We start from the raw sequence: 22,218 nt of genomic DNA, 5'->3' as shown, positions 1-22,218 counted from the left end.
GCATGCTATCTAGGCGCTTTATCTGGTGCAGAGGCAGCCAAGAAAAGTTTGAGCTTTTGTTTGGAAAGGTTTCATTGCCTACTGATTTCGGTGGTGAAATGCAGCGACTCCAGTGGCTTCACAAGGTCCATGCTTTTTGTGTAACCATGCACGAGCACTGTGGCCGTGGCTTCACGTTCTGATACCATGTATCGGTTACTGTACCACCTGAGTGACAACCAATACCAGTTCTTAGCAAACAGGGAAAAGCCCCCACGTCTTTATTTGCACACGTTTTATACCCAATATGGGAAAACGCACACAAGTGTTGAGCCAGCGCCGCCGATGCTGCTTGCAGGCACGCATCGCTTCAGTTTATCTACCCGACACAGATTATTTAGGGAAATAGTTCTATCGGTGATGATTCAAGTCTGGTTGCCGGTGCTTCAAGTCTACCGAAGCTTGACGTGGTTCATTTCAATGAAGCAGTGCTACAGTGGCAGATGTTCTAGCACCTGGTTAAGCCCGCCGTTCACACAAACGCTTGTATGAAGAAAAGAGAAAGATTCCACCACCTGAAACTTCTTTTGGTTGGACCTGCGGCCAAAGCGAATAAGGAAATGAAGTGACGCACGTTTTATTTTACAAGAAAAACAAATATATAGTGTAATTACAAGTTGCTTTTGTACATTCAAAATAACAAACTATACCTTCGTTTATGATTTGTGTCGATATGTTCAGTACTGTCTCCATACACCTGTCATAAGAACAATCGAACTAAGATCAGCTATTGTCCGCTACATACTGGCTATCAATTACCCAGTCTCCTCAACAAACTTGTAACCTTAGTTGGCCTAAAAAAGTTCCAAAAGGCAGTTTGAGGAAATTTTCCTTCATGGATGTATTGAATACGTTTATTACCGATATGACATTTACTTATTACTACATGTGTCACAACTGTGCGAAGTACTGTATCAATCATGGTGGTTTTTTTGTGTTTTGTTCTGTTTGCTTGCTTTAGGAATGCATATGCCAGCAGATGCGTTCTTGACCTCACCTATTCTACATATTGCGATAATAATGTTTTTGAATGGTATTTTATTGCTACATGCTGTTCTGTTTCTTTTTCGCTGTTGGGATGTTTACTTGCCCTAATACAATTTACTGATTCTTAGTCTTTGAATAAAAAGTTCTTTTGCCTGTGAGTTGTGTACACGTGTTTTCTCTGTACCAGCCTGCATTCAAAGCCTGAACCTCTGTCAGGCTAAATAGCCTTTTGATTTTGCTTCATTTTTTATATGTATGGAAAATAAAAACCTGAAACAAACCTCAAGGAAACCTCAAATGTCATATGCAGATGCTGTCAGAATTCACACCAACCACTTCGGAAGCACAAGGATCATTGAGCAGAAGTACTAGAAGAGCCTTAGAATGCTCAAGCCCGTACGATGCTGCACTGACGTTACCACCCATAGGAATCCCGAAGATACTGTTACGGTGCATCATCGACAGGGGCAAGCGTGGCACTTAGCGAAGATGAAGAAGACGCCTGTGCGTTAGGCGCTTGCGCGAGAGGCAACTCAGACATCTTGTTCGGCTGCCGATTCTCGGTGGACGTTGTCCTGTAAGCCAAGACCTCGCCCCGTCACATTTGGTGGAAGTGCTGGGCAACCGCCTCGCAACGGAACTTCGCAGCGGCCGACGTTTGAAGGGTCATTCCACAACGATGACGGATAGTACGGCGTCTGCATCTGCTCCTGGTGTTCCTGCGGCCGGAGATGATGCGGTAACTACATCTCCTTCTGCGACCACAACCTTCGTGCTCGAACCCCCGCGGGATCCTGGCACGTTCAGCGGTTCCGGCGATCCAGATGAAGTTGACGTTGAAGATTGGCTGGCAGAGTACGAACGTGTGAGTACTCGATACCGGTGGGGCCCGACTCTTATGCTGGCAAACCTGTTATTCTATCTTAGGGGAACCGCCAAATCGTGGTATGAGAACGATGAAACAGAACTTGGGAGTTGGGCAGTGTGCAGGGAGAAAATGTTGGACCTGTTCGGAAAGCCGATTGGAAGAAAAATGGCCGCGAACAAAATGCTCGCGTCTCGGGCGCAGACCTCGACCGAGTCTTACGTCTCCTGTATAAAAGATGTGTTGTCGTTGTGTCGCAAAGCCAATGCCGAGATGCCGGAGGTTGAGAAGGTCGGGCATATTCTTAAGGAGATTGCTGATGACGCATTCAACCTCCTCATCTGCAAAAAATTTTCTACAGTGGACGCCATTATAAAAGAATGTCAGCGCTTTGAGCGAGCGAAGAGCCGGCGGATTAACAGCGTGTTTACCCGCCTTCCGAATACGGCTGCAACATCATCTTGCGAAGGCCGTGCAAGAACACAGCCACCACCTCTAGATTCATCGGATCAGGTGACCCGAATTGTACGGCGCGAACTTGCAGCCATTGCCTCTGCTCCGGCTCACACCGCTACAAGTGACACCATCCCACTCACTGCTAACATGGTTCAAGCCATCGTCCGCCAAGAACTCGCCAGCATAGGTATTCCCTCGGTGTGCGCTTTGCCCAGCCCGCAGCGAGCTTCATGGCGTCCACCCTCGTCCTATCACGAGCAGCAGTTCACGGCCCGATCTCGCGACCCTGCTGTGTGGAGAACCGTCGACAATCGACCAATTTGTTTTCATTGCCACAGTATCGGTCATGTCGTCCGTTACTGCAATTACCGCTGGTCCTCGCCACCTCGGACTTCATCTCTACCTCACTACCGACAGGACAGCACCCGCTTCGCGTCTGCCGCGCAGCGGCGTCCACCCTCGTCCTATCACGAGCAGCAGTTCACGGCCCGATCTCGCGACCCTGCTGCGTGGAGAACCGTCGACAATCGACCAATTTGTTTTCATTGCAACAGTATCGGTCATGTCGTTCGTTACTGCAATTACCGCTGGTCCTCGCCACCTCGGACTTCATCTCAACCTCACTACCGACAGGACAGCACCCGCTTCGCGTCTGCCGCGCAGCCTTCTCCGCAAAACAACTACAGAAGGTTCAACAGCCGATCTCCGTCACCGCATGGTCGTCAGTCGCGTTCACCTCCAGGACGTCGCCAATCGTCTCGCTCACCGCAGACTCGCAGGCCGTCGTCCCCATTCAACCCCGCTCCTGCCTACCCGGAAAACTAAACGGTGCAGCACCCGGAGGTGACGCTGCATTTTCGACTCCCTCCACAAATCCTCTCTTGACGCTTCCGACGAGACAAAATTTGTTAGACGTTGCCGTTGACGGTGTGGCTATTTCTGCCCTTGTAGATACTGGAGCGCACATTTTTGTAATGAGCGCGAACCTTCGCCGACGCCTACAAAAAGTGCTCACGCCTGCCGCTTCCCACAAACTTCGTGTCGCTGATGGAAGGACCCCTGATGTTCAAGGGATGTGCACGGCCCGTGTGTCCATTGCCGGTCATCCTAATTTAGTTCTGTTTGCCACCATTGAAATGTGTCCTCATGACCTAATACTTGGTTTGGTCTTTCTGTCACATCATTCTGCGCTCATTGATTGTGCCACTGGTGCTCTTCAGCTTGAACTGCCCCAGTTTGCCGATTTTCCAGCTGACTATACTCCCCGTTTATGCTCTCGCCACCACGTTCGCTTGCCTCCGCAAGCTGCTACATATGTCACTTTGTCGTGCTCACGTCATGTGCCCGATGGTGACTACCTCGTCACTCCTATAGTCGACGTACTGATGGCCTGAGACGTCGCCCTTGCTCACACTGTTGTCGCCGTCGCTAATAATACAGTGGTTATACCACTACTCAATGTGAGTCTCTTCACTCAAGTTATTCCGCAAGACATGTCTTTGGCCACCCTATCTCCACTTGACAGCTGCAACGTTACTGGTTTGGACACAGAAACTACATTCCCCTGTCTTGGCCGCAATTACACTCTGCCTGCAGATGACATTAACAAGATGATTGCTCCCGACCTCACTGCAGTGCAAGCTGCCAGCCTCCGTAGTCTGCTAACATCATATAGAGACGTTTTCGACTTTCACCACCGCCCTCTCAGCCAAACAACTACAGTGACTCACCGGATCAACACTGGTGATGCCAGTCCAATACGGCGGCGTCCATATCGCGTATCTCACAAGGAGCGCCAAGTAATTCAAAATGAAGTGGATAAAATGATTACTAAAGAAGTAATAGAACCCTCATCCAGCCCCTGGGCCTCCCCAGTCGTGCTCGTTGAGAAGAACGATGGCAGCTGGCGCTTTTGCGTGGACTATCGCCATTTAAACAAAGTGACCCACAAAGATGTCTAACCTTTCCTCGGATTAATGACGCCCTCGATTGCCTCCATGGTGCCCAATACTTTTCGTCTATCGACCTTCGGTCCGGCTATTAGTAAATTTCCGTCGATCCCATAGATCATAAAAAAACCGCCTTCGTTACGCCCGACGGCCTCTACTAGTTCAAAGTCATGCCGTTTGGACTGTGTAATGCGCCGGCAACTTTCGAGCGCATGATGGACTCCCTTCTCCGAGGATACAAGTGGTCCATCTGCTTACGTTACTAAGACGATGTCATCGTCTTTTCACCTACCTTTGACAGCCATATAACTCGTCTGTCAGCCGTTCTGGATGTTTTTCGAAGAGCTGCTCTCCAGCTCAATTCGTCAAAATGCCATTTCGGACGTCGCCAAATCACCATACTCGGCCACCTTGTCAGTGCCGATGGTGTTCAACCAGATCCCGAAAAGGTGCGAGCAGTACAACAATTTACTGAACCACGCTCAACTAAGGACGTCCGAAGTTTTGTAGGGCTATGTTCCTATTTTCGTCGATTTGTCCGCAACTTCGCCGACATCGCTCGACCGCTTACTGATGTCTTAAAGAAGGACGTTCCCTTCGCATGGGGTATAGAGCAAGCGGACGCCTTTTCGGCTCTTATCCATCTGCTGACTATGCCACCAATACTTGCCCATTTCGACCCAGCATCACCTACAGAGCTTCGGACCGATGCCAGTGGCCATGGAATTGGAGCGGTCCTTGGCTAACGACAGCACGGGAAGGACCGCGTGATTGCTTACGCCAGTCGTCTTCTTTCACCTGCCGAACGGAAGTTCTCATCATTGAGCGTGAATGCCTAGCTTTAGTGTGGGCCATGGCGAAATTCAGGCCTTACCTGTATGACCGAACTTTTTCCGTTGTTACGGACCATCACGCTCTTTGCTGGCTGTCATCGCTAAAGGACCCATCTGGACGTCTTGGTCGCTGGGCGCTCCATCTGCAAGAATACTCTTTCGTGGTCCACTACAAGTCGGGACGCCTCCACACAGACGCAGACTGTTTGTCACGTTATCCGGTTGAAACGCCCGACTTGACAGACCTTGATTCAGACCCCTGCGTTCTCTCCATCCACGCTTTGGGTGATATCTCCACCGAACAACGACGTGACCTGTCGTTACTCTCCATCATCGAGCGTCTGACCTCTGCTCCAACAGACCCTTCCGTTCGCCTGTTCGAACTGCATGACAACATTCTGTACCGTCGCAGCTTCAACGCTGATGGCCCGGAATTACTACTCGTGCTTCCCCATCACCTGCGTACCAGCGTTCTCGAACAACTACATGACGTACCTACAGCCGGTCACCTAGGCGTCTCTCGTACAAACGATCGTGTGCGACGTCGCTTTTTCTGGCCCGGACTGTATCGTTCTGTGGTTCGCTACGTCACTGCTTGCGACCGCTGCCAACGCCGCAAGCGCCCCTCTGAGCTACCGTCTGGCCTCCTACAGCCCATTGACATACCGACGGAACCATTCTTCCGTGTTGGCCTTGACCTGTTGGGCCCGTTTCCTACGTCCACCTCCGGAAATAAATGGGTTGCAGTCGCCACAGACTACGCCACACGTTTTGCCATCACTAAAGCACTGCCGACAAGCTGTTCCACTGACGTCGCTGACTTTCTCTTGTATGAAGTCATTCTTCATCACGACGCTCCGCGGCAGCTGCTTACTGATCGAGGAAGGTACATTCTTTCACGTGTTGTGGATGACATTCCCCGCGCCTGCACCACTGAGCACAAGCTTACATCCGCTTATCATCCACAGACAAATGGATTGACCGAGCGTCTGAACCGCACGCTGACAATGATGCTGTCAATGTACGTTTCGCCAGATCACCGTGACTGGGACAAATCACTCCCCTTTGTCACGTTCGCGTACAATTCTTCACGGCACGACACAGCTAGTTATTCGCTGTTTTATTTGCTATTTGGCCGACACCCAGCATTACCATTTGACACGCTCCTTCCTTCGGCTGCCCCCTTGTCTACTGAGTACGCCAGCGATGTCGTTTCTCGAGCCCGTGCAGCCCGTCAGCTTGCCCGTGATCGGCTGCACTTGTCGCAAGCGCACCAAAAAGACCGCTATGACAGTCGCCACCAAAGCGTGCACTTCTCGCCGGGGTCTTTGGTACTTCTCTGGACACCAAACCGCTAAGTCGGCTTATCAGAGAAGCTACTATCACACTACCATGGCCCCTACAAAGTGTTACGGCAACTTAGGGACGTGAGCTACAAGATCGCACCCCTAAACAATGCCTCTTCGACCACCTCACTCCGGACAGATGTTGTACACGTTTCCAGACTGAAACCGTATCACCCTCCTCGTTCGTCGCCGCCGTACTAAGCGCCATGATGGCGCTTCCGCCGCAGGGGAGTGATGTTGGGGTCCATCATCGACAGGAGTAAGCGTGGCACTTAGCGAAGATGAAGAAGACGCCTGTGCGTTAGGCGCTTGCGCGAGAGGCAACTTAGACATCTTGTTCGGCTGCCGATTCCCGGTGGACGCTATCCTGTAAGCCAAGACCTCGCCCCGTCACAATACATTGAACATAAACGTGAGAGGTCTCGAGCCTCTTGGACGATCAGAGTTTTCATGCGGTGCGATACTTCTCAATATGCAAGTCAAGGTGGTCCTCATAGACATCGGTGTGAAAGAACACAAGAGACAGTGATCGGGAGAAAAGCCCAATGAAGCAGTTTCGTCATAGACAGAGTTACAGCAGCTGTTGAACCATGTACGGCTGGAGGTAGAAGCTCGTCAGAAAAGCGCGCAATACTAGTCTTCTGTTTGCGACACACCTTAAAGAAGGCGTGGCAGAATGCCCAAGGCGTCGCCTAACACTTTCATTTTGCACATTGACTCTAAGACGACAATGAAGAAAGCCAGGGCAGCAGCACAGTCGCCAATCACATTACTGAGAAGGCTTGCGCTTCAAGGATGTATAAAATGAAGACAGTGAAATCGCGAGCACTCTTCAAAAGGGGCAGCAGTAGAACATCGTAGAAGTGTCGGCATAACGAATGTTTGTACCAATGGTAATTGATCGTCAAAAGCACAAGTTCATCGAAGGCGACGCGTTCAGAAGCATGAGCGTGACGAATGCGTCGGGAGCACCGACAATAGAGCATGCATGCGCCGGAGGAGAAAACCCGGATTGTTCTACATTGATTGACTTGGACTTAGTACAAGTACGCGTGAACAAAGAACATGTGCTTAGAACCTGGGGGCAAAAGAGTTATTCATCGTCAGGCATCATTTAAGGGGACGGAGGATGCTAAAGTGTAGGAGACGTGGACTGGCGATTATTCACAAAGACAATGCTCCCGGACTGTTCTGGAAAACTGGCGTCATTATGTCAATGTATTCAAAGTAAAGATGGCATAGTTATTTCATGTAAAGTCAGAATACTGAATGGCTCCCAGCTGTTCAGTCCTGTACAAAAACTGTACCCGTTAGAACTCGCCACCTCCGGCCCCGGAACGAGGTAAATAAAAGTAGAAAGGAACGACGATAGAACTAGCGTGCGGCCCGTGGCTCGGCCTTCACTGATTTTGAACGGCCAACAACGGAGACTTTGTAGCTGTGGTCCGAGCAACAGTCGCCATATCACCAATCTTTTCTACAAGGAGGCTTCCTTTTTTTACACACAACACTCACGTACGAGTCATTTCTGAAGGAGAATTCATGTCGGGATTTCATCATGTCTATATCGATCTCCACAACGGCTAAAGTCAGGAAGCCAAATCTGAAATACAGTTTTTGTTTCATTGTTATATGTTTGAACGCATGGCGACCACACCGTGCTGTTTTCGAAAACAATGATTCAAAGCAGTCGTTCATGTGTAGATCAAGAACATATTTATTAGCAGAAAAATATCTGGGGCGAGGACAGCCACTTGCGGGCTGCGTGTTAAAGACCCCTGACTTAGCATATTCGGTGATGCTCAATGAGATCTTTCAACCATCGATCATGATATGACACAAGTCCAATAATTGGCCGTCGCTCACAAGACCATACAGCATCTACAGATTGCGAAAAAAAAACTACATAATATTTCTGTGAAGTCCTGAACAATGTTCTATAATCCAGAAAGAACAGGTCAACGCTGAACTAAAGGTGGCATCCAATGTGCTGCAATAATAAGACCCTTTCACTCTTTACAAACACAGGCCCTTGATGACATACATTTTCGTCCACCGATGTGCTTCAATCGCACCGGTGGGCAAGAAGAGCGTTAGAAAATAGCCAGCTGGCTTTTTACACTCTACTTCCCTTATTTGGCAAAATATATTCAAATACATGTTCTTTTCAGCTACGTAAAACTACGAGAAATTGCCTTAAACACTAAACACGTTCTTTTTTTTTTGAAAAACTATTAAGAAAATTTTCCTACCCTAAAAAAAAACGTTAAAACGTCCTTTCAATTTTGACTTTACGAGCTGGTGACCGGAAGGTGACCGGAAGGCAGTGACCGGAAGGTTTTTGGGGGCAAAAATCTTCCAATCATGAAATCGTCTATATAAAGGCCAGCCAGTGGGAGAAAGAAGACGAGCGCTGGTGGCTCGTAACATGTGGCACCTATAGACGTTCGTATGCTTCCGGCTTGCTGGACCCCACGGCCGCTGCTCTATTTCGGCATCTTGCTTTTTTCCTTGTGTCGCACGCTTTCGGTCTTTCATTCAACCAGCGACGATGGCACGTCTACGTTGGACCCCGTCACGAAGCTACAGGAGCTACGCTGCCACAAATAAAGGAGTTGGGCTTGAAAAGCCACATTGTACGATACCCTGCATTTTCGCGTGACATCAATTACCATCTTCAACGAAGGAATGAAAGTACTCAAGAGAGGCACCGCTGAAACAGCGGCAGAAAAGTGTAGCGTAAATGACGCCTAGGCGGCCCATGTCCCAGGGCACAATGATGGAGTTGCTATGGTTACGTATTGTGAAGTATGTAGCGGTTAGCGTATGTGGTATACGCCCCTCTGGATGCCTTGTGCCGAACCATGACAGACGTGTCTACTGCCAGCTACGAAGGGCAAGTTCTGTGGATGGTGTACCTTTCAGGGAGCTGGCTTGCTCCCTTAGATGGGCATTGAGGCAACTTCCTGTCTGCCCACTGTACATGCATCCGCACGACAAAGAGGTGGAGTACACCACTCCGCTCGCACAGTCAGTGAATTGCTTAGAGTGCTTTATAGAGCAACCTTCAGTGCAGACAGTGGCGGCCTTCCCCTTCTGCACTCTTTTGTGAACTCTCGCCCACACGCTTCCTAACTTCTAGCCAGACCAAAAGACAATGTTTTTGCCAGATTGACTGGCCACCTTCTTCAAACGGTGCGGCATGGCGTGCAGGTATGGGATGACGACGAACAATATTCGCCAATCCGAGGCCAAGCGCGCAGCATTACGGCCCTCTTTTCGTTTGCTTTTTAGGTGCTGGGACAGTCGCTGTGAAGTGGAGGAAAGGACCAAGCGCGGGAAACCAACCACTTCATATCTGATATTTTGCCATGAGAAACTCACCTACAGCGTAAGGACAGGAGTACTAAAGCCAAATTAAGCCAAAACGTAGCCAATCCACTTTTACAACTTCCTCAACGAGCAGAGCGATTTTGAAAGTGGTTTTGTAAAATGGGAGAATAAGACCAACAAACAAGATTCCTCTGTAACTGTATTGAAAGACCTGAAAATTTCAAGACATTGCATTTTGCCTCTTGGGACTTCAGAAGTAAAGCACAGAGCCTTGCCCCTTTGCTTAAACATTCTTATGACCTGGATCATAGATTCCATGAAGTTGACGGGATTGACAAACACAAAGTAATCGTCGACTTATCTAAAAACATGCCTTGACCTTCCCTCGAAGTCTTGCTCAAGGGTTCGGTACACTTTCCAAAGAAATATTTTGATAAGTACTGAGGCTACCCTTGACCCCATAAACATACCCGAGTTTTGACATACAGACTCTGCCCAAATGAAAAAGAAACTGTAAATCATGAGTACAACCAAAGTAATTATATAAGGCTTTTCACTGAAATGCCAACATTATTTCTTAACACCACTTCATAATTGCCCTCGACAATAGTTTGTTTCACACAGCTCATGAGGCAACCACATGGCAAAGAATAAGACAGGGCATGTATGTCTTGGCTAAACTTTTACCACCTCATGTGAATTGCGAGTAAGTAAAGCATCAACCAACTGCAAGGCCACTAAAGGCATCTATTAAAAAACAGACGTACACAAGGTGTTGCCTTGAGTTCCCCTCGGTAACAATTACCCAAAAGGGGCATCAGCCTGTATCGAACTGAAAAAAAAGTGCAGCTCAAGGCCTTTAGCAGCTTTTACAGCAGAACACTAGTGCTCTAAATTTATATTCTCAAGAAGGGCCAGAGCACACCTCTCTATCTGAAAGGCCTTTTCTGACACCAGGTTAAAGTTTTTTCCGCTGCATTCATGGCTTTCTTTTGAAACAAATCCCACGGCATGGCAAGAAAACACCCTAGTTTTCAGGACTCTAAGGCTGTTATTGACAAACCTGTTATCGACAAACTTGACCACTGAAATAAACACATAGCCAATATATGATCCAGCCATGCTCTGCGAAAGACTCACCCATTGCGCCCACATGAACGGTTCCAAGCAGGGAGGATATTTCTGGTAAAAATACATAGAAGTCGTCTTTCATCTTTCTCGACACAAAAAGTTCACTAGCTCCGGGTGAGCAAATGGCAGAGTCAGATGCAATCAATGTCAAAGAAGTATTGCTTTGAAGTGACATCTTTTTAGAACTACGTACAAGTACGGACCTCGAAGAAGGCGAATAGCATCTAAAGGAAACGGGAAACGCAGAGCAAAATCAGCCCGTATACACTACAAGGCTCCTCAATGGTGGAGAATTTGCCATACCTTTGCACCTTCGGCGCAGAAAGCTATTGGGATACTGCTCTAGTTGTGGAAAACCATCATGCTGGGCCTGTCTACTATTAGCAAAACAGTTATCTGATATTCCTCTCTTATTTTCTTATTTCCTCATTCTTTCTTTTCTGTACTATTAGGGTGCAAGCGCTCACGTTCATAGCTTTAATATCTTTATTACACTGTCGTTCACTGTGGTAAAATTTTTAAAGACGATAGTCTTTCTTGGGAACCTTCAACGCAAAAATTTTGGTCTGTCTGTCTGTCTGTCTGTCTGTCTGTCTGTCTGTCTGTCTGTCTGTCTGTCTGTCTGTCTGTCTGTCTGTCTGTCTGTACGTTTGTCTATAAGTCCACGCTTAGCGGTATTGGGTAGTCTGAACGGCACCAGCCGTTACACCAAATGGCCTACCCCATTCGCTGCGCCCACCAACTTCGCTCAAAAGGGAGCGTTCATACTTGTGCGATTGTCAATTAAAAAGCAACTATTGCGCATATCTAAGGCACCATAACAACACGTATATATTCTGTATGTGCGTCTTCTACTAGAAAAGGCATACATAGGTAATTTTATGAACCGTAGCGTTTATCACGCCGCGCTGACCATGCAACGCTTGCACGAAAAGGCGAGTGTTTCAAATGCTTTGCTAAGACGACACGGTTGTGGCACCCTCCCGTCACTTCGCGTTTTCCACCGTATCACCTCTGGGACGTCTCAGAGCCACGCGCTTCGTTTTACAAGAAAACTGCCAGATAGTGCTCATGTCTCGCGTATGACGTGACCTGATGCGCTCGTTCGCCTCCGCTGCACGCTCGAGGCACTCTAACGCTGCGCCTCCAAAACACCATTCACCGATTTCTTGCGCAAAACATCAAATAAATGTTTTCTGCACTGTCTTCCCACGCAGGACAATCGTCTTTCGACGACATTTTCAGATTAACATGCCAATTCGAGGCAAATTTTTTTAGTTGATTTATATTGCAGAAGTCCTTTGTGTGGAAATGACTCAAGAGCTTAATTGAAGTTATACAAGGCAGAGGCGCCGCCAGAAAGTTTTTTCGGACTAGAGAAAGCTTCACAAACATTCAGGTAGGTTAATTCATGTGTTTGAATATGTGTTTTTTATGTAATTTGAAAGTTTACAAGTGTTATGGGGGGCAGTCGCCTCCCCTTATACGCCAGCCCATTGGCTACGACAATGATTCAAAGGAAACATGAATTTTGTTCAAGAACAGGTACGGGCTTAAATCTTCTCTTCCCTCTCCCTCCCTCCCAAAAGAGACACTCGCTCTTACATGTTTGCATCACAAAATGACAGCAACGTAATCACCTTCAATTGCTGAAGTGTTTAAAAGTCAAGCCGTACCTAAAGAGTCATTTTGTTGAGACACGCCAGCAGGAATGGCAAGCTATCAATTGAAAACAAAACTGCATGTTCAATGAAAGTGTACTGAAGACGTCAAACAGCAGCAAATTATGTTAATAAGACTGGAATGGGGGCTAGTTGGTACAACTTTTGTGCCATAAAGAGTTGATAAAATGATGTCCCATCAAACGAACTGTCTTGCGGACGTCCTTAAAAAATTGTCATGGTTTTCATACTAGACAGCCGATTGCCTTAAAAATGGTAGGGTCAAATCTTACCTGCATATCTTCAGTGCGCAGGATTATCTCACATACGTTGAGTCCGTCACATAGGCTTCTTATGAACTGCAACAACATTTGGGCAAACGTAAATCTGACAATTTTCCGAGGGTGCCTCTCAGACGCATTGTGATTAGCATTTGTCATTCATATTTCAGACAGCCTAAAAAATAATGATTTCCACCCGGTTCAGGTAACAAAGGGATCATGCGTGTAAGCGCTAGTGAACGCACAAATCTTTTCTTTCATACAAGTTTGTGTCATTTCCATGACCCTGTTGATTTCATGCGCCGAACTGGTTGGCGAAAGAAATGGAGAGTAAATCTTCATCGATAATTTGGCATTTCAGCCGTGGCTGTGCGAGAGACGTTGGTAGCACTGAGCTGGTGACAGCGAAGTAATAAAACGACACCACATATTTATTTAACATTCTTATCTTAGCAACTGCGGCGTGAAAATATTAAGGAGACTATCTAATTCCTCTCTACGTGCCAGCCCATACACTGAACTTTACGCCCGCGCTGAACTCATCTCTATACACTGCACTCATCACTACGACTAGCATATGCAAATACTACTACTAGCAGATGCATTGGTGAAGTCACAACCAGCATGATAGAAAGAGGCTGAGGGAAGTAGCCACAGTCGTTTCGGCGCCTTTGCCAAAGGTACCTTTTCCTACTCATGACTACATCACCTTAACAAATACATAATCATAATTAGGAAAGCAAAAGGATACGATATCTACACTGAGTGAATTACAAGTGGATGTCATAAACTTCATGTCAGGCCGCTTATAAGAACGATCTCTTGACCACTTAGCACACGTGCGGGTCGCTTTGTGATGCAGCGTCCCGCCTTCTTTTAATATATGAAGAGGGCCAGCGGCTACGTAAAACTGCGCACCCACTCTATCCTTAGAAACGGGTCGTGGCGCCTCTTCAAAAAGGCACGCACGGATGTGCCGGTACACAAACTTGTGGGCAGACAGTTAGAATTCTACTAATCGCCCGAGATTTAGCCAATGTAGCTGAAGTCAAATACTTGATATCTTTCACTGCACACGCAGAGATTACTATCTTCAACCTGAACTTGAAGGCGAATGATTTGTCGGGAGAATCGACCCACTGCACAAGCCGAACAGACCTCTCGGGGACATATTTTTCTTCCACCACCAACCTACCACTCAAAGATGATGTAACGTACTCTGACGCAATGTAAGATATTTTGAAGGGGCACTGCGGCAAAAATAACATAAATACCTCCACTGGCAGTGATATTCCGTAACATTTTTATTTTGTCAGACAAACTCTCCGGGCACTATATTCTTGTGTCCTTCATGTGATGGGCTTCAGGCGGGCATCGTGCATCACCTCAGCCTTTCAAGACCGTCGCCCATTTGCGGTAAGACGTGCAAATTGATGGTTCATCTCATCTATAAGTACGAAAGGTCCGGCGTAAAGTGCGAGCAACGTCAGAGTCATGCCACGCCTGAGTATTGGTGTATATGTCTCAATGCTCATGGGGGTCAAAGGGCCAGGGATTCACTGGCTGCATATGACTGAATAGACCTTAGGCGGGTCGCTTGTAGCTCTGACACTGTGTATAACTCGACATGTAGGTATCAATTGTACTTGTCTACTTGAGGCAAGCAAAAAAAGAGGAATACCCTAATTTTAGGTCTGGTGGTTACATGCCCCCAATTTCAAACTAGGTTGGTGCCCTCCCAAGTGGCTACATTTTTGTTCTGCTGAGCACAAGACCGGAAGTGCGCTTGTACCTATTTAAACAGAATATGGGTAGCTGGCGGCGGCAATTTTCTGCCTCCCACTGCAGCGGCAGATGCTCTACTATTTCACCAAGGCTGTGGTGGGTTAAGGTACGCCCAGGGGTGTTCACAGAACCTTATGGGGCTACCTTTCCAGATGAGTACCCCAAAACAACCGAGCGCAAGGTAGGTGTACTTCTCTACCTATTGGGAAAAAAATGATGGGTTCCACGTTGGCACTGGGAATCTAACCCGGAACCTTCCGGCTTGGAAGCGGGCGCTCTAGACATGCAGCCACTGCTGCGGTAAATATAACTGGACGAATAAATCTCACCTTGGCGATGACAGAAGCACTGGGATAAGGCTTCATTTTTAACATTATGGCACTGCAGTTCTTGAAGAAGTGGTTGATTCCGCGCCCAAGTTCCCTGGAGACAAACATTGCTGGAAAGATTGAAACAATATGCACAAGGAAATGAAGAGTAGTGGAAGATGGCAGCATTCAGAACCACGCTCGCATGTCGTACTTATCCATTACTATCTTTCGCTTTACGGTGAACAGCTTAGCCGCAATGCAAAAAATAAAGGAGGGGGGGGGGGCACCTGTGCACAAGCGATTTTACGTTTAAAGTTTCCCCTGCGCGTTTCCCCTGCAGCACTCTGTATGGCATAATTGTTAAGTACTACGCACCACGCGTCTGAAGGCCATGCGCACAACTGTGCGCTCTGTTCATCATGTGAATAAATGATTATGGCTATCGTACAGCAATATAGATCGCTCAGAATGGGTAGACATGGTGCTAACCTACTCATACAGTTACCCTAATACAGTTCTCGGTTTGCATAAAGTTACGTCTGGGGCGATTTCACGTTTTCAACACACGGATGTTAACAAGTCGCTTCGGTAAACATGACGCCTGCTTCAGGTGTTTTTTTGAAACAGTTACAAGCAATGGCTTTTCTCTGTGGCAGAACTTTTGACAAAAACAAGAATTTTTGGGGTGAACTCTGACTGAAACACTTATGAAGGTAAAAGTCTAAGATGGCTTGTCAAAGAGAAACGGTTACTGTGGGCGTCGCTGTCAACACGAGTAATGAAAAAAATTATCATCCCACAAAGACATTGCTGTATGAAGTCACCATGAGAGTGGTGCAATCAGGACATTATAAATTGGCTAAACATTCTTGGCGTTGTTATGTCACCTCTTGGAATTAGTCACATAGCCTCGTAACTTCTTTATTAGTGGGCCCATCACGATAGGTTAGGCGGCCGGTACCATGCAGTGAATGTTTTCAGGGTGATTTAAGCATCGGGATGCTCAGCCCAGTGGATAAAAAAACTAAGCTGAGAAGGGCCCGGACAAAATGAAATGCCATTAGCACACGCGTCCCCCTTGCATAAGTGGGCGGAGTGTAGCCGTGCTAAGAGGAGTGGGGGGAAACCTGTGCACATTCATTTTATTCATGCCCTTAACAGAAAATATCGGAAACTAAGTACGCAGTGATCCATGCAATGACTTCTGATCTGTGGGCGATATTTCATGTCTGAAGGAGAAATACCATGTCGCGTTAGAAGGTAACAATAATGAAGTGAGCATCAACGCGCTGACGCTTCGCGGAAGAGCCGACTCACGGAATGCCACAGCTGAACTTTGTATACACTCATTCACTTGGTAGGCGGAGACGCGCTCACGAAGGCTCCCTATAATTTACCACTTCTTGTGCTAAATCAATCTTCGCAGCCGCGATCATCTGTAAGGGCGTAATTGTTTTCCACTGCGCCCTATAGATTTTTTTTTGTTCGAAGAGCACGTTTGTTTATGGTATAAGTTTTGCGAAATATATTCGGTTCTTTGACACTGACAGCATTTAGTGCATCACGGGGTTGTACTTTCTATTTATTTTTAAGTCTCTTCTGCAAGAATCCGCTGGTTGGTACCAAGAACTATAACATGAGGAGCGGGCAGGCTGCATATGTGTATCCTTGTAAGACCTGCTAGCATTCGCTCTTCCCGAGTAACCTCACTAAGATGGTTTGCGTGAAACGGGACATGCTCTGAAAGCGTAGCGCTCATGTGCGACCAAGACGACGCACACAGCGTGGCGGTGCAGTATTCTAGCAGGGGGCATGTGTGTCATGTTGCGCACACCGTACTTCGTCATATCTAACGTTACACTTGCGTCATCACATTTACTATAAAAAAAGCGTGCACTTCTCTAGAGAGGGAATAGTGTGCGTAAATAGCTTACCGTCCCTGGGGTCTGATTTGCAGCATTGCACCGCGCCGATAAATACAAAGCAGAGCAGAGGTGCAAAGCACTGGAGTTGCTCTGCCATGACAATATTCCTCCAGGGCAAGTCACAAGCAACGCCAGAATTGTATACCCAGGGTGCTGCGCACAACTTCAATGTGTCACTCCTCTATTAGTCCACATGAAATTATGCATGCCTGCTTCTTTTATTTCTTGTTAGTAGCACAGGCCACAGATAAGCTTTCAGTCGGATGTTATTCATTGAGACAATAAAGGTACCTCGTGTGTCCCACTGCTCGAGAAAAGAATTCAGCTGCCCAAGCATCCCTGCACAGTCTGCCGAAATGAATGATGCACCGTCCAGGTTCATTAATTTTTTCCACCATGACAGGCACTGAACAAACCAACGAGGCCGCCTATGTGCCGTCGCTATTGTGATGAGTTATTATCGATGGCGCATATGCAGGCCAACTCCACCTCACTGCCCTGACGCTCGCATTTCCCACGGCACCTGAAATCACCAGGTGAAGTGAGTTCAACCTGACTAGCTCTAGTATAACGCATGAGAATTTCATAATCTGCCGACGTATTCTTCGTTAATAATGAGTGGTGTTATCTCTGTATCTTCATTTCACCAAATCCCAAACAGAACGGAGGCATCTCCCTTGCATCACTGCATAGCACCTGCAATACGGGGTACTTATTTCAGGAAGCTGGAGTGCATAACATTACCCAGCGTCCCAAAAATTTGAACGGACTTCTTACCTCGCCACTGAGGCAAATGTCACTTTCTACTCAACCTAATTCTTCATTTAACCTGAAGTGATTTGTACTGAAGTTTGATTGCGAAATCAAATTTAGTAGATTAGATATATCTGAGTGTTGAAGCTGACGTAGAGAGAGAGAGAGAGAAAATTTAATGCGGAAAGGCAGGGAGGTTAACCAGAAAACATATCCGGTTTGCTACCCTGCACTGGGGAAGGGGTAAAGGGGAAAGGGAGGAAGAGAAGCACAAACACACACACACACACTCGCACACAGTAGTGTCACAATCGTTCAACGAGGCGGGTCGCTCGCAGAAACTTCATCAGCGCCTTCGTTGCTTTCTGGCGTGAGGCTCGATCTTTCCGACATTCCAAGATTGACTGCTCAGAAAATGGCTGGTCGTCGAGACGAGCAAACACTGCTGAGAGGGACTGTCGCTGAGAGCTGTACTGGGGGCACTGACATAAAATATGTTCAATTGTTTCGTCATTGTCGCAATGGTCGCATGTAGCGCTGTCTCTCATTCCGATGCGGCAGGCAAAAGCGTTCGTGAAAGACACCCCAAGCCACATACGGCAGAGAAGGGTCGTCTCGGATCGGGGTAGGCCAGATGGAATAGTAAGTCGTAGGCATGGGTCCAGGCGGTGAAGACGGGTGTGGAGAAAACCGGGCGTATTCCGCATAGACCTTGCGACATCCTGCGCAAGCGTATTAATCTTTGCTGCTGCGTCGCTTCTTGATAGTGGAATAGGTTCCATCACTCCATTTTCGTGAGCATTCTTAGCTGCATTGTCGGCATGTTCGTTACCGATGATGCCGCAATGGCCTGGTAACCACTGAAAAGATATGTCATGTCCCTCGTCTATTAGGTGATGGTACAGTTGTCGTATTTCGAGCGCCAATTGGTCTTGAGGTCCACGACGTAGAGCATTGTGTAGACATTGGAGAGCTGGTTTCGAATCAGTAAAAATGCTCCATTTTTGTGGTGTCTCTTGGTCAATCCTGCGGAGTGCGCTGCGGAGTGCCGCGAGCTCCACGGCTGTCGATGTCGTCTTGTGTGACGTTCTGAACTGGATGGTTTCGGCTCTTGCTGGGAAGATCACAGCTCCTGCAGATCCTCCAATATTTTCTTAAACTTTCGGGACGCTCGGCTGCTTTGTAGACTGTTTTGCGACCGTAGTGGCGTACATGAAATGCCTTCTTCATAAAGTTAAAAATTTGCAGAAACAAGGATACAGAGGTCATCTGACTAAATATCCGCAAAACATTTCTGGATGCATAAGAACGGCTTGTGTTCATATCTTCTTGTTGATTTGAGCTATGTCCGTCTCGGTGAAACAGCGAACACGGTGCTGGGCTACTGACCGGAAGGCCGTGGGTTCAATCCGGCAGGCAGCGGTTGCATTTAGATGCAGAACAAATGGCAGAGCCCCGTGTACTTGTGATGCTAGTGCACTATGAAGAACACCAGACAGTAAAAAGTTTCCGGAGCCCTTCTCAACGGCGTCTTCTATAATTATTTAGTAGTTTTGGTACATAATAGTTGTGTTATTCTTGTAAAATATTGATATTAAGAGTAATACTAGTAATAACAATTATATAATTACTATTTCAACTATGATATCTTTCAGCCATGTGTGTTCTCTAACCCGCACTGCTTTCTTTCTGTCGATTCAGTTTAAACCTATATTATTGCTTAAAAACATTCGCTCTATCGTCCTCAATTTCATGGATAGATAGATAGATAGATAGACATATAGATAGATAGATAGATAGAGAGATAGATAGATAGATAGACAGATTGATTGATTGATAGATAGATAGATAGATAGATAGATAGATAGATAGATAGATAGATAGATAGATAGATAGATAGATAGATAGATAGATAGATAGATAGATAGATGCGTCCAAAGTGCCTGCAGTTTTCCAAGAACTACTTCGCATTTAGTAACTGGAAAATGCAGTCTAGTGCAGAGTCAGAAACATTCTCCAGACACGCACACACACATCCCGTGGTGCGCGGGCATGTGCCACCAGTAATTGACAGCTTATATACCCCCGTATGGTGCGAACAAGAATTCGTGATGAAAATGCGAGAGTGTCTTGTAAAACCGACGTGGGCAGCGTTCACCCCACGAGTACAACGAATAATAAACTGCATCGCAGCGCGAATCTAAGAAAAGCATTCTGCAGACAGTCAGGCATTCCGCCATAGAGCCACGTCACGTCTTGAAATTTCTTGAGACGTTCCTAAGCAGGCGTAATGTCAGTACAACGTTCAAGGCGGCTACAATGCTGGCTATGACACGTTAGTGGAGGCGGCTGCTTCAACTTTTCTTTCTTGGGGAACTTCAACGCATTAATTTTGTTCTGTATGTATGTCTGTACATTTGTCTGTTTGTCCGCTTTTAACTATACCTCAAACGGCACCAAACGATACCTCAAAGGCCAACCCCATCCATAGCGCCCACCAATATTGCTCAAGGTTCAGAGTTCATACTTGTGCGATTGTCAATTAAAAAGCCATTATTGCGCATATCTGAGGCACCATAGGAACACGTCAATAGTCTGTATGTGTGTCTTTTTACTAGAAAAGGCATACATAAGTAATTCCACAGACTGCAGCGTTTATCACGCTCCGCTGACATTGCAACGCTTTCAAAAAAAGGCAAGTGTTTCCAACGCTTTGCTGAGACGACACGGTGGTGGCACCTAACCGTCGCCTTGCGTTCTACACCTTATCAGTACCTCCGAGCCGGGCGCACACGCCGCCCACTTCATTTTCCAAGATAACTGCTAGATAGCGCTCATGTCTCACGTGTGACGTGACTTGATGCCCCCGTTCGCCTCCGCTGCACGCTCGAGGCACTCTAACGCAGCGCCTCCAGTATACCATTCACCAATTTGCTTGCGCAGAACATCAAATAAACGTTTTGTCAACTTCCACCAGACGCAAGACTATCGTCTTTCGACCACATTTGCAGTATACCATGCAGATACGGGGCCAATTTTTTTACATAAAAATAATAAACATTATTTAAAGGGGCCCTGAAAAACTTTTCTGAGTAACCATGGAAATAATTCACTGGAAAAGCGTATTGTCCCACAAATGCAGCGCCACAAAAAAATTAAGAATTCGTCCAGTAAGAGTGGAGCTAAAAAAAATTTTCACACGCTGCAATTTCATTATCTCTTCTTTCATACCGACGAAAGCGCTGGAAGCTAAGCAGGGAGGGATGGGAGGGGAAACAAAAAAATTGCCCGCAGCTTCCCTCGGGGGAACACTGAGGAGGATGCGGAGCATATAATTGGTTAACGGGGTGTTAAAGTGCGACTTACTTGGGTCGATGGCTAAATTGGTTAACGTGGTTGTGAAATGGGGTGTTAAATTGCGACTTACTTGGGTCGATGGCTAAATTGGTTAACGTGGTTGTAGGAGGGGGTGTTAAATGAGTGAACACGTACACACGTATGCGAAAGGGCGGCGCTGGTCGAAGGGACGTCGATCATTGTGTTTGTGGATTCGTTGGAATTCATTTCACCGCGACCTTGGACGTCGACGCGCCGTACAAACCAACCGACGAGCGGCAACTGAGCGAGCGAGCGCCGACCTTGAGTATATATACAGCGCGACGGCGCATGCACTGTCAGCTGTCGAATGTTCGAGAAGGGGGAGAAGCGCAACGGCGCATGCGTGCGCGTCAGCTGCCGATGTTCTCGAAGCGCGACGGCGCATGCGCGCGCGTCAGCTGCCGATGTTCTCGAAGCGTGACGGCGCATGCGCGCTACATTATACAGCTAGCGAATGTTCGTGAAGAGGAGAAGCGCACGCGGTGTGTAGAGGAGGAAGGGTGCACAGATGGTGGAGGAGTGAAGCGCGCGCGGTGTGTAGAGGAGGAAGGGATGCACAGATGGTGGAAGAAGGAGGAGGAAGCTTGCGGACAGCGCCGCACTACAAGCCTCGAGTATTAGATGCTCCGCATCTAAAAACGTAACGCACGCCTCGTGACCTTGAGCAATTTTTTCTTGTTCTCTTCCAATACGTGACTTCTCAGTGCGATCGCGCGCACAAGCTTGGACAAGTAGCGGCCTCTCGCGGTGAATTCTGTAACAACCAAGCGCGCCACGTTCAAATCAGGCAATGGCTGATATATGAGTAACCAACATGTGATTTTGAGCGTATTCCGTCATTTTTAGCTGACTTCGATAATTTATTGCAAATTTCAGGCCGCGTGCTGCGCTATAACACTCGGCTCGCGTGTTCTGGGAAGCCTCTACTACCGATCGGCAGCGTTCTCTGACCATGCTCGAAATTGTTGCAGGGCCACTTTAAATACTCTTTTATGATACAGGCATCATGTCGCGCTAACGTTAATTCTGGTTCGAGTGTTGACTGCGTTTTTTTAGCGGTTTATAGACATTACAAATAAATTTTTAGTACCAGTAATAATATTGAGAACTCACATGATTGCCAAGAAATTTATAGGGATTATTATTTGAAATAATTGTAATATAATTGTGAAGACAGAAAAGTGG

The 22,218-nt window shown here is 47.1% G+C and overlaps 1 protein-coding gene across 1 annotated transcript in view; it reads right to left on the bottom strand.

Moving 5' to 3' along the window:
- LOC119165668 (uncharacterized) overlaps positions 1-17,044 on the bottom strand; it is a 34,590-nt gene extending 17,546 nt beyond the window's left edge. Inside the window, exons 1-4 of the mRNA XM_075870718.1 lie at positions 16,912-17,044; positions 14,996-15,105; positions 12,894-12,959; positions 10,949-10,990 (exon numbers count right to left, since the gene is read on the bottom strand). Coding sequence (XP_075726833.1) covers positions 10,949-10,990; positions 12,894-12,959; positions 14,996-15,105; positions 16,912-16,999 — 306 coding nt within the window. The 5' untranslated portion in view covers positions 17,000-17,044. The remainder of the gene's footprint in view (positions 1-10,948; positions 10,991-12,893; positions 12,960-14,995; positions 15,106-16,911) is intronic.
- Positions 17,045-22,218: the final 5,174 nt, after the last annotated feature.

Source organism: Rhipicephalus microplus, chromosome 8 (genome assembly GCF_043290135.1).
Source record: "Rhipicephalus microplus isolate Deutch F79 chromosome 8, USDA_Rmic, whole genome shotgun sequence".
In the NCBI taxonomy this organism is placed as follows: Eukaryota; Metazoa; Arthropoda; class Arachnida; order Ixodida; family Ixodidae; genus Rhipicephalus; species Rhipicephalus microplus.
The sequence above is the reverse complement of the archived record's forward strand: the minus strand, read 5'-3'. Positions and strand labels throughout refer to the sequence as shown.